Source organism: Coregonus lavaretus (assembly GCF_964263955.1).
Source record: "Coregonus lavaretus genome assembly, chromosome: 12".
Classification (NCBI taxonomy): domain Eukaryota; kingdom Metazoa; phylum Chordata; class Actinopteri; order Salmoniformes; family Salmonidae; genus Coregonus; species Coregonus lavaretus.
The window spans coordinates 17,323,413-17,336,413 of record NC_139999.1 but is presented as its reverse complement, the minus strand read 5'-3'; the positions used below and the strand labels follow the sequence as shown (position 1 = coordinate 17,336,413).

The following is a 13,001-nucleotide window of genomic DNA, read 5'->3' as shown; positions in this document are numbered from 1 at the left end:
ATGTCTGGCGCAAACCCAACACCTCTCATCACCCAGAGAACACCATCCCCACAGTGAAGCATGGTGGTGGCAGCATCATGCTGTGTGGATGTTTTGAATCGGCAGGGACTGGGAAACTGGTCAGAATTGAAGGAATGATGGATGGCGCTAAATAAAGGGAAATTCTTGCGGAAAACCTGTTTCAGTCTTCCAGAGATTTGAGACTGGGACGGAGTTCACCTTCCAGCAGGACAATGACCCTAAGCATACTGCTAAAGCATTTAAATGTCTTGGAATGGCCTAGTCAAAGCCTAGACCTAAATCCAATTGAGAATCTGTGGTATGACTTAAAGAACCCATCCAACTTGAAGGAGCTGGAGCAGTTTTGCCTTGAAGAATGGGCAAAAATCCCAGTGGCTAGATGTGCCATGCTTATAGAGACATACCCCAAGAGACTTGCAGCTGTAATACCCCATAATGACAAAGCAAAAACAGGTTTTTAGAAATGTCTGCTAATTTCTTTTTTTTTTACGGAAATATTACATTTACATAAGTATTCAGACCCTTTACTCAGTACTTTGTTGAAGCACCTTTATCAGCGATTACAGCCTCGAGTCTTCTTGGGTATGACGCTACAAGCTTGGCACACCTGTATTTGGGGAGTTTCTCTCATTCTTCTCTGCAGATCCTCTCAAGCTCTGTCAGGTTGGATGGGGAGCATTGCTGCACAGCTATTTTAGGTCTCTCTAGAGATGTTCGATCAGGTTTAAGTCTGGGCTCTGCTAGGCCACTCAAGGACATTCAGAGACTTGTCCCGAAGACACTCCTGCGTTGCCTTGGCTGTGTGCTTAAGGTCATTGTCCTGTTGGAAGGTGAACCTTCGCCCCAGTCTGAGGTCCTGAGCGCTCTGGAGCAGGTTTTCATCATGGATCTCTATGTACTTTGCTCCGTTCATCTTTCCCTCGTTCCTGACTAGTCTCCCTGCTGCTGAAAAACATCCCCACAGCATGATTCTGCCACTACCTTGCTTCACCATAGGGATGGTGCCAGGTTTCCTCCAGACGTGATGCTTGGCATTCAGGTCAAAGATTTCAATCTTGGTTTCATCAGACCAGAGAATCTTGTTTCTCATGGTCTGAGAGTCTTTAGGTGCCTTTTGGCAAACTCCAAGCTTGCTGTCATGTGCCTTTTACAGAGGAGTGGCTTCTGTCTGGCCACTCTACCATAAAGGCCTGATTGGTGAAGTGCTGCAGAGATGGTTGTCCTTCTGGAAGGTTCTCCCATCTCCACAGAGGAACTCTGGAACTCTGTCAGAGTGACCATCGGGTTCTTGGTCACCTCCCTGACCAAGGCCCTTCTCCCCCGATTGCTCAGTTTGGCCGGGCGGCCAGCTCTAGGAAGAGTATTGGTGGTTCCAAACTTCTTACATTTAAGAATGATGGAGGCCACTGTGTTCTTGGGGACCTCCAATGCTGCAGAAATGTTTTGGTACCCTTCCCCAGATCTGTGCTTCGACACAATCCTGTCTCGGAGCTCAACGGACAATTCCTTTGACCTCATGGCTTGGTTTTTGCTCTGACATGCACTGTCAACTGTGTGACCTTATATAGACAGGTGTGTGCCTTTCCAAATCATGTCCAATCAATTGAATTTACCACAGGTTGACTCCAATCAAGTTGTAGAAACATCTCAAGGATGATCAATGGAAACAGGATGCACCTGAGCTCAATTTCAAGCCTCATAGCAAAGGGTCTGAATACATTGTTGTTATGGGGTATTGTGTGTAGATTGCTGAGGATTTGTTTTTATTTAATCCATTTTAGAATAAGGCTGTAACGTAACAAAATCTGGAAAAAGTCAAGGGTTCTGAATACTTTCCAGAGGCACTGTATCTTCACACATACATGCTCTGGCACCCCAATGGTGGAACAAGCTCCCTCACGACGCCAGGACAGCGGAGTCACTCACCACCTTCCGGAGGCATTTGAAACCCCACCTCTTTAAGGAATACCTGGGATAGGATAAAGTAATCCTTCTACCCCCCCCCCCCCAAAAAAAAATTGTAAAGTGGTTATCCCACTGGCTATAGGGTGAACGCACCAATTGGTGAGTCGCTCTGGATAAGAGCGTCTGCTAAATGACGTAAATGTGCCCTTGAGCAAGGCACTTAACCCTAATTGCTCCTGTAAGTCGCTCTGGATAAGAGCGTCTGCTAAATGACTAAAATGTAAATGTGAAATGTACATGCATGTGCAGGTGAAGGATAAGAAATTGATGGGATAGTGTTGTTGCTCTCAGAGAAAAGGGGACTTTTATTAACAGTACAGCAATTAATGTAAATAAATTGCAGGTGACAGCTGCCCCTCCAGCTCACACTCATTCACTTAGATCCTGAAAATACATAAGAAGAAGTACAACATTAACCAAAACGTGAGCAGAGTTGTGTGAACTTTCTGTACCTAGACTGCCACATACTTTATCAAATTGGAGTGCCAAGGTGAAACAGTAACAAGTGCAGCTTACCATTACTTTCACCATAACAGGTTATGTGCAATGAAACTAGCTTGCTAGCTAACTAGTCTAATGTTAAATATGAATTTGTTGCTCAACAGCAAGTAACCCTGTAGCTAACGTTAGTGTTCGAACAGTTATAACTTCTAGTCCTACTAAAGCATGTAGCTAGCTAAAGGGACAGAAGGCAGCAGGCTGCAAATCTGTTTTCAAAGATATACGATGAAATAGTCGTGATCATTTTAAGGAGAACAAAAACAACTTACATTTGAACACCACTGCAGGAGCTTTGCTATTCCCCATATTACAAGTTGTTTTGTTGTTTACTAGAATAGATCTAGCTATCAAAACTCTTAGCCCCCCTCTTCCAATGCATTGTGGCTGTGAAATTCCCAAAAAGTGTGCAGCGAATTCTACTAGACGAAACGCCGAAATTAGTATAACATCCTGGCATTTAATTCACATACTATAAAACGTTATATTTTTGCATACTGAGAATGCGTCATGTGCGATTACTTTTTTTTCACGCTATTGGGTTATCTCGGTAGAGCATCCCCATATCCCCACGGGCCATATGTTTGACACGCCTACCCAATACAGTTGTGTATCAGTGGAGCTCTGTGAACAATTAAGTGCCTTTAATTTCAGAAATATTATGGGTCGTTTAAGGGTGTTTTCACACTTGGTCCCTTACAGACAATTTTTGTGAACTCAGTGCGATTCATTAATTTTTTGTACAGTATGAACCAGGGGCGCAACTTTCACTGGGGACGAGGGATAAAAACTCCAGTTTATTCAATTGTGGGGTTTGAATAGTGTGAGAAGACACCAACATATTTGGTGAGAATCACAACATAGGGTACAAAATCTATTCTAGCAGTAGTCTACATTGGGTGTACAATTTTCAATTACAACATTATTTAATCTGCAGTTATTCTTCTGCTATTTATTCTGTTACCAATAATATTTACATGTTAATAGTATCTTCTGGTTACAATTATTATGTCTAATCTTTTAACTAATTGCAATCTATTAGCTTACAAAATGTAAGTAGGTATATCTAGCTGTCCGGTAACACGTTCTGGTGAAATGGCTTGTCCTAAACTTTGTAAACATCCAGAGTGCATTGAGTGAATGTTGGAAAAAGATATTGGTTACTTTTTGAACATAGCAATGTGAATGCAAAGAGGACTGAGATTGGTTCTTTTAAAGAGGACTATATGTGAAAACACCCTAAAATATATTCACTGAACCTCAATATACATATTTTGTACAATATTACAGTGGGGGAAAAAAGTATTTAGTCAGCCACCAATTGTGCATGTTCTCCCACTTAAAAAGATGAGAGAGGCCTGTAATTTTCATCATAGGTACACGTAAACTATGACAGACAAAATGAGGAAAAATAATCCAGAAAATCACATTGTAGGATTTTTAATGAATTGATTTGCAAATTATGGTGGAAAATAAGTATTTGGTCACCTACAAACAAGCAAGATTTCTGGCTCTCACAGACCTGTAACTTCTTCTTTAAGAGGCTCCTCTGTCCTCCACTCGTTACCTGTATTAATGGCACCTGTTTGAACTTGTTATCAGTATAAAAGACACATGTCCACAACCTCAAACAGTCACACTCCAAACTCCACTATGGCCAAGACCAAAGAGCTGTCAAAGGACACCAGAAACAAAATTGTAGACCTGCACCAGGCTGGGAAGACTGAATCTGCAATAGGTAAGCAGCTTGGTTTGAAGAAATCAACTGTGGGAGCGATTATTAGGAAATGGAAGACATACAAGACCACTGATAATCTCCCTCGATCTGGGGCTCCACGCAAGATCTCACCCCGTGGGGTCAAAATGATCACAAGAACGGTGAGCAAAAATCCCAGAACCACACGGGGGGACCTAGTGAATGACCTGCAGAGAGCTGGGACCAAAGTAACAAAGCCTACCATCAGTAACACACTACGCCGCCAGGGACTCAAATCCTGCAGTGCCAGACGCATCCTCCTGCTTAAGCCAGTACATGTCCAGGCCCGTTTGAAGTTTGCTAGAGTGCATTTGGATGATCCAGAAGAGGATTGGGAGAATGTCATATGGTCAGATGAAACCAAAATATAACTTTTTGGTAAAAACTAAACTCGTCGTGTTTGGAGGACAAAGAAGTTGCATCCAAAGAACACCATACCTACTGTGAAGCATGGGGGTGGAAACATCATGCTTTGGGGCTGTTTTTCTGCAAAGGGACCAGGACGACTGATCTGTGTAAAGGAAAGAATGAATGGGGCCATGTATCGTGAGATTTTGAGTGAAAACCTCCTTCCATCAGCAAGGGGTGGCAGGTAGCTTAGTGGTTAAGAGTGTTGTGCCTGTAACCGAAAGGTCGCTGGTTCTAATCCCCGAGCCGACTAGGTGAAAAATCTGTCGATGTGCACTTGAGCAAGGCACTTAACCCTAATTGCTCCTGTAAGTCGCTCTGGATAAGAGCGTCTGCTAAATGACCGATTTATTTAAGGGCATTGAAGATGAAACGTGGCTGGGTCTTTCAGCATGTAAATGATCCCAAACACACCGCCCGGGCAACGAAGGAGTGGCTTCGTAAGAAGCATTTCAAGGTCCTGGAGTGGCCTAGCCAGTCTCCAGATCTCAACCCCATAGAAAATCTTTGGAGGGAGTTGAAAGTCTGTGTTACCCAGCGACAGCCCCAAAACATCACTGCTCTAGAGGAGATCTGCATGGAGGAATGGGCCAAAATACCAGCAACAGTGTGTGAAAACCTTGTGAAGACTTACAGAAAACATTTGACCTGTGTCATTGCCAACAAAGGGTATATAACAAAGTATTGAGAAACTTTTGTTATTGACCAAATACTTATTTTCCACCATAATTTGCAAATAAATTTTTTTTCTTCTCATTTTGTCCTATGATGAAAATTACAGGCCTCTCTCATCTTTTTAAGTGGGAGAACTTGCACAATTGGTGGCTGACTAAATACTTGTTTTCCCCACTGTAAAGTGCATTGCTCCCAAAAATAAGTGTTTGTAATTATGTATTTAAGACACAAAAAGTTTTCATTTCTTAAAAAGTATTTAATGAAAACATTTGAGACATCAAAAACATCAATAACAATACAAGGTCATAATACATAAAGTTTTGATAAACCCCTTTTTGTAATGTTGTAGTAAAACTGTGAGGTGCTGGTATTGTTCAATAGGACAATACAGGGCTTGCCATTTTCTATCAAATCAAGTCAACCTGAACAATCAACAGGACCTTCTAAATATCACCTACATTAATTAACAATTGTTGAGCATTCTAGATATCTGTGTCAATGTGTCAAGCAGAAATGCCACATCCTTATTTTAATATTTTTAATCATTCAAAGTAAATAATCTATAGCAATACAAAATATTTGGACTAGTTCAGGTCACTGAGGTCGCAGCTCATCACACCACTTCTCAAACGCTCTGTACAGGGTGTCATCACCTGTGTCATTATAGATCTCTGCAGATGGAGAGAAAAACGATATCGTTAATGCCAGCTTTGAAAATATATGCATTTTTAATATTTGTTAATGTGCTGAACTCTAGCTGACAAATACATGTCTGTCTCCTTACCTGCGTGCCCTAGGCCAATGGGTAGAGGCATCCTGACCAGCCCACCAGAGTGTTTCAGCCTTTCGCAAAGTGACTGCTGCACTAGTGCCATGTTAATGTCCTGGTGCCACACAGGCAGCTCCAGCCCCACCATGCAGCCTATAATCCGCAGCTTCTCCTCCTCCGTCATGAGGCCTCTCTCACGGGCCACGTACACCATGTAGGACATATCGATGTTCACCGCCTCTCCGTGCAGCAAGGAAGGGAGAACCTTCTGCAATCAAGAGGTTCAGCATTAAGTACTGTATCCATGCACAACTCTTTAGAGTGGAGTATTGATCATAGCCACACTGTTTATTGCCGCTAGCTAACATGAACAGATGTGAGTAAACCTGACACCATGCTCATCTGACACATAGTTACACTCAAAATGGAACAAGAGGTGACAAACATGACATGATGACATATTGGTTCAAACCCGGTTACATATAGTAGCTTATGGAACTATTTGACTTTGTGGTTATTTAAAGTGAAGCGGTACATAATTGGTTGTACTGTACCATTTCCAGCTCTGGGCTGATAAGGTGACCAAAGTCTACCAGTCTGTCTAAATCGTCCTCCCACAGGTTGGGGGCCAACTCCTCTAGCATGGTTTCTATGGCCATGCGTGTGGACACGGAGGCAGCATCTTTGTTGTCCCCCTGAAGACCACTGTCAGACTGGAACTTTGAGTCCAACAGGAACCGGCCGTTGGTCTCCAGAAGCTCAAAGAGACCTCTGTGTTTCATCAAGGCCATCTGTAGAACACACATTTACATTGAATACCTGTACATAAAACCCGATCTACAGAGCTAAATGAGCATCAACATATTCTCTAAGACTGATGATGTACTGTATATTGCTCTCTACAGTATACAGTCAGATAGTACAGTATTGTATCTTAAGTTAATGGACAGTCATATATCCAATCCATCTCTGTTGCTCTCAGGCATTGCCACTGTACCTTTAACATTTCGGCCAGCCCATTGGAGATGTGTCTTCGAGAAACAGTTTGAAGGAAGGAGCGGTCTAGGAAAGCAGCCACCGGGGGTATGTAGCCACCTAGCTTATTTTTACAGTTGGCAAAGTTCACCCCAGTCTTTGCCCCCACGCTGGCATCGACATAGGAGAGCAGGGTGGTCGGGACACGGATGTAGGGGGTGCGTCTCCTGTACAGGGAAGCCGCCAGGCCCACAACATCCAGGCAGACCCCTCCTCCGATGGCGATGATGGGCTCTGTGCGTCTGTCCAAGGAGAACTTATGGACCTCCTCCAGGATCCTCATCACAAGCTCCATGGACTTGTTCTCCTCGGTGGTGGGCAGGGGCAGGATCCTGTAGAGAACATTACGGGCCTCAAAGTAGTCTGTGAGCTGGCAGCCGTAGAGGTTGTAGACGGTCTGGTCCATGACCACGAAGCGCCTGAGGGGCTTGGTGCTGATGCTGTTCCTCAGGGCCTCCAGCTGCTGGGGGTCCCTAATGTGCCCCAGGAGCAGGGTGTCGTTGCTGGGGTCCAGCAGGCCCAGGGACTCAGTCACCTTGTAAGTGAAGACGATAGGGCTGACCACTGTCCAGGAGGTGCCTTGCTCCGTGGTGCTCTCATAGCTGGAACATGTGATGTATTTGTCAGATTATTTTATGTACAGTACAGTATGTACAGTAAATGTTTAGAGAACAAAGCCTGGGAGTAAATGTAACTTCACACCATTTCACTTTCTGTGGTGGTAGCTAAATAAAGTGGAAGAATGTGTTTGCAAATGACTATGATAGTGTTGTGATGGCTGGATAAACATCATTATGCCACCTATTCACATGGTGAAATAAATATTTCACTTTCATCCATTGTCTAAATTTTTTTACATTTTAGTCATTTAGCAGACACTCTAATCTAGAGCAATTTACAGTTAGTGCATACATTTTCATACAGGCCCCCCGTGTGAATCGACCCCACAACCCTGGCATTGCAAGCGCCATGCTCTACCAACTGAGCTACTCAGTGGCCTTGTGTTAAGAGTGTCCGTCCTAAGGTTGGGAGTTCAATCTCTGCAGTCCTGTGTAGCTCAGTTGGTAGAGCATGGTGCTTGCAACGCCAGGGTTGTGGGTTTGATTCCCACGGGGGACCAGTATGAAAATGTATGCACTCACTAACTGTAAGTCGCTCTGGATAAGAGCGTCTGCTAAATGACGCGGGTCCTGGAGGGCTTTGCCTGCCCGTCCAAATAAAATATCGAAATATTTATAATGTATTTGACCAAGACGCGCGCTGACAGAAAGACGCAACAATCTCAGATAAAGCATCCGAGCGAGCGAAACAGCGCCCCTCTGTCTCCGTATGTGTAGACGATGTATCTGATGCTATCTGGACAAAAGGGGTATGGCATGTCATATACATGGGCTACATATAGTAAGACAGAGTGGCGCTGTTTCGCTCGTTAGTTTCAGCAGAGAGGAAGAGGCCAAGTGAGAGGGATCTCTCGACAAAATCTGTCCTGAATAAACCCAATGCGTTTCTATGGGCATAATATGCAGACCTAAGCTTATCGCCTGCATTCCCACCTTCGGGACAACGACTTGCATTGTTAGGGTGGAGATATGAGCATCTCGTCATTATACACAGATCTCTGGTTTCAGCCACATGTGAATTAGAACGGAAAGTTAGCGGGTGCACTGTTCGGATTCTGGCTTTCCCTAAAGTAAATGGATGTTTTGCCAAAATTATATAATTACTCCAGTCAAAAGACTTTACCAGTGAGCTTGACTTAGCCATAGAGGATCATTAGCTTCTTTTTAAAAAATTGCTGTGGATTATCACAAGTGCATAGGCCTATGCCTATTTGGAAAGCCAGCAATTTGGGCAGCGAACGTGGCAATAGGCCTAGCTGATTATTAAGTTGTGGCTGTCAGTGAAAACCATCTAAAACGTGTGAAGATAATGTGTCTTGAGTATAATTTAAAATGTTGAGACAAGAAGAAGGGGAGGGGTTTGTGGCGAAAATATGCTTAGTAAATGTTCCGTTAATCTCCGTCATTTGGTTACATTAATTTATGTTAATGCATGTATTACAGTTATTTGCCGTTCTCATTCTCGGAGTGCAAATGTTGTTTACAGAGTTCACAACCTGCTACACTTGTGAGAAACAAGTTTTGGTTTATTTCATAACCATCATTTAGGAGTTTTGTCAATTTTTTCATTGTCTTTTGTTTGGAGTGGTCCATGTGAGCAATGAGCATGTGTGTGGTTTCTCTGTCCTGATAACTTTGAGAGAGCGCATGCGCCTCAGCACGCCAACCTGCTGAGTTGATTCAATGTTGCACTTCACTAGCTAGAGCTCAAATCAAGACAGATAGAAAGGGAGGCAGACAGGCGGAGTAGAGAGATTAATGCAATTGAAAGAACCTGCATTTTTATCAGGATCGTTTCTACTGTTTTCATTTGTTGGCTTTAGGCCTATGTATTTTACTTAGTTGAAGATGGAAGTTATAGGTCTACTGCTCTGAGTTCCATGCGCTAATTTCTTTAACCGCGACTGGATCACGGTGTAGGCTATCAATGTGTCCATATGGCAAAGGCTGGTGCTCTTGCATTAGTTGAATTTTAACTGATAGATTTTTATCATTGAAAATAATATTTGTATGATTAACCACGTGACAATAATTTTGAGAATCGAAAACGTTATTATTGAAATGAAACTGTTCCACGAAAAAGCGCATATAAAAATAATAATAATTGGCACGCAGATAGGTAGAAATTGGGATAAATTGTAAGCTTCCCCAAACTTGAAACCCACGAGCTGCCTATGGTCTTTATTATAACACCCTAACAAAATTGGTGCAAGCGCGTGCACACCGGAAGTCCCGTGAAAAAAACCGGGCCGCCTATAGAAATCAAATGCCCATCCAACTGATTCGTTCTGGCGCCGGCCCTGGATCTCAGGCTTAGTCATACCAAATACTGTAAAAATGGGACCTGATGAGTCTCTGCTTGGCACTCAGTTTTAAGGAGACTAGTGTGAGAGATGTATTATTTTTTATAATTGATGGGATGACTAACTTAGAAAGAATGCTTTCTTGACTGGGCTAATGTAGGTTGTGTCACCTGGCAGGCTGTGATTGATGTGAAGAGCTGTTTTGGGGGGTAAGATGAGATAGGGATTTGTGTCTCCAGATACTGGAATATACTGGTTCTTTGTGATCTGTGAACCTTCCTTGGACGTAGGAATGGTGTCTAAGGGAGCTGGCTCTTCTCACTATGACAGGTTGTTATGATATGGACTTATGCCTGGCAACAGGGGTTCATCAACGGATTGCTGAGTAAGTCTAAACCAAGCTCAAGTCTTTGCTCTGATTGGCCAGCAGAGAGGTGGGAAACTCTCTCTGTCAGAGTATTTGAATATTGAACCTGGAACAATGGATTAGTTCTCTGAAGTGCCCTGCGAGGTATTTCAAAGAGCCCGTATATACGAAACATCATATTTACCATTGAAGGTTTTTGCATTAATTAAAATAACTAGTATATCTTAGAAGTCGTGTTGACCTCTTTTGTTCCTAATACCAGATTTGAATTGACACAACTTTGACACTAGTGTCCTGTTCAGGGGGTGTACTTGTACATCAAGATGCCTCACGCTACAGAAACAGGGGATAGTCTCCTGCTCCTATGAGCTCCTATGAGCCATTCCGAATCCAATCAAGCCAAGCCAAGGCTTGTGCAAGCCCTCTAGGCACAAACGTCAGTTCAACACATCTAGTTTTGATGTACATTTGGTTTAGTTGTCAACTAACTTGAATCCCCCAAAAAATTCACCATGCCATTGGATTTTGGTTAAAAGTTGGTTAAAAAAAAATACTACATTCCCTTACATCCAATCAGTTTTCCATGGAAGTTTTTTCCCAGTTTTTTTTACTTAAAGTCAAGCTAGTGGGTCTAAAAAAGCATGCTAATATAAAGAAAACTAATTTAGATATACAATCATTATCCTTTGTATCGTGATAATGTGCACAAACCTTATATTTTGCATACCGTTTTAATTTATTTGAATCAATTGCATCCCTTAATTATATTTTAATATAAGTTTTTACTCACATCTTGGCAGCTGATACTCGACCCTTTAAGTTTTTATTAAAATTATTTCCCGTTTTGCGTTTCCATGTGCCCTTGACTTGAACTAATTGAAACTCGTTCTTCTTTATTACTGCAATATTGTTGCATTCCAGTGGCTCTTCCACATGTGTCTTCCCAGTGTTTGCAACAAGCGACATCTTGATATAGATTTATGTATTGGAAGCTAATGAGTGACCGATGCAGAGTCAAGTAACCTAATGGAGCATAATGTTCACCTCTCATTACTCTCTGTGTATATATATATATATATATATTCTCGACAGCAGATCACTTCACTTCTACCAAGGGAGGAGCTAGTATTTCCAGTGTGCTTACGAAAGTGTAGCCAAAACCATTGTGTAACACATGCCCCAACATGATCCTTACACAATGTTTGGGAGTGACGCAATGAAACTATAGATTTATGTAAAGAGGGATCCCCCCCCCCCCCCCCCCCCCCCCTCCAAAATAGTCTCTATAATTATTTAGCCTACATTCTATATGAAAAAAATATGTCAACCTGTTAGAGGTTAACCTGACCAGTTACTGTATACAAGCACATTCAGTTGACCCTTTTTCATCTGGGCGCATCTGGTGAGTTCATGGTGTTCTGTTTGAAGAGTAAATATACATGTAGCATCTTAATTTGAGCCAGTTTGGTACAGCAGGAAAATAAGCCTGCAGCAACAGGAAATGTGAATTATTATGTGAATTATAATTAATTAACATTTTGATACATTTTGAAACATCAGGTTTGACATTTTAAAGTGGAAATTACAAACTTCAGAAGCATTTTTAAACCTCAAATAGAATATGCATTGCAGGAAAGATGTCCAGCAACAGGTTCATCAAATTAAGATCCTACACCTGAAAATAAAGAGTAATAAAACGTGCAGCTGACAACAAAAGCAGATGTCAGTCTCGGATGAGCCAAGATCACAGTTTAAGATCAACCTTTTATGTAGAGTAAATGTATGATAATAGGAAATATGCACCTACTTGAAGTAAGGTATTCATGTCTTTTTGTGTTTGGGCTGGGAATACATTCTATTTTATTATATCAATTGAATTATTTCACATTTTAAATGGTTCATTTGAACTCTTCAGCTCCTCATGACAAAAGTGTAGACATAATGGAAACATAGTATTTTATTTCTTTACACAAAGTGGCTTTTTTAACGTGTGGATGCCTGAGATGGACATACAGTAGCGCATGACTTGGTCTTTCGCATACACGTGAAGGTCAGCTCCATTAGACATCGGCTACAGGAGAAAAGCGGCGTTATACGGTTTGCGCCCACGTGATGTCAGTAAAAATACCCTCATGGAGAAAACACTTTTTTGCGAAAGGTTTACACAAAAAGTTTGACACGGATAGACAGATCTTATAGGTCAACGGACACGTGGGCAGGACTACCGTGTGAAAAACTAGCAGCTTATTTCGGGGAGTTTCGTAAACCATCAATCAAAATCCATTTACACAACTGAAACGGGTTTTAAGGTATATAGATAGACAGCTGCTTCGCCAGTCGCCCTTCGTGGGAGCAAACAGATTTGACAACTTGTTGTGTATTTTGTCTTACGAACGCCGTGGAAATTCACAATGCAGGCTGCCAAAGGTATGTTGGGTTTTTCTCACAGAACTAGCTATGAGTATGATGGCAATGCAGAAGCTCGAAATAATGAATGTGGCTGGGCTGACTTTAGTTAACTTAGTTGCTGCCTGTAGGATGCAGCAGAATGTCGCGGGGAAAGATCAACTGGAAAGATGGTAGG

At 42.2% G+C, this 13,001-nt stretch overlaps 2 protein-coding genes across 3 annotated transcripts in view; one reads left to right on the top strand and one right to left on the bottom strand.

The window, feature by feature from the left end:
- Positions 1–5,562: 5,562 nt before the first annotated feature.
- On the bottom strand, positions 5,563–11,484 carry LOC311138929 (2-epi-5-epi-valiolone synthase-like). The gene is made up of 5 exons (XM_084173743.1): positions 11,208–11,484; positions 7,090–7,729; positions 6,647–6,883; positions 6,108–6,360; positions 5,563–5,994 (listed from the first exon to the last, which is right to left on the bottom strand). The coding sequence occupies exons 1-5, from the start codon at positions 11,381–11,383 to the stop codon at positions 5,918–5,920; spliced, it is 1,383 nt and encodes a 460-aa protein (XP_084029869.1). The 5' UTR covers positions 11,384–11,484; the 3' UTR covers positions 5,563–5,917.
- Positions 11,485–12,455: 971 nt separating this feature from the next.
- LOC311139012 (uncharacterized protein) overlaps positions 12,456–13,001 on the top strand; it is a 36,202-nt gene continuing 35,656 nt past the window's right edge. Inside the window, exon 1 of one of the 2 annotated variants that reach the window (XM_084173840.1) lies at positions 12,456–12,844. In XM_084173840.1, coding sequence (XP_084029966.1) covers positions 12,829–12,844 — 16 coding nt within the window. In that variant the 5' untranslated portion in view covers positions 12,456–12,828. The remainder of the gene's footprint in view (positions 12,845–13,001) is intronic. The other variant, XR_014614074.1, reaches the window with a different exon arrangement.

Excerpts from the sequence above, each read along its gene's own strand:
- LOC311138929 (XM_084173743.1), bottom strand. The coding sequence starts at position 11,383 with ATGTCGCTTGTTGCAAACACTGGGAAGACACATGTGGAAGAGCCACTG. Across the intron at positions 7,730-11,207 it reads CGAGTATCAGCTGCCAAGAT|CTATGAGAGCACCACGGAGC; the intron begins GTGAGTAAAAAC and ends CACATGTTCCAG. Across the intron at positions 6,884-7,089 it reads GGCTGGCCGAAATGTTAAAG|ATGGCCTTGATGAAACACAG; the intron begins GTACAGTGGCAA and ends TGTGTTCTACAG.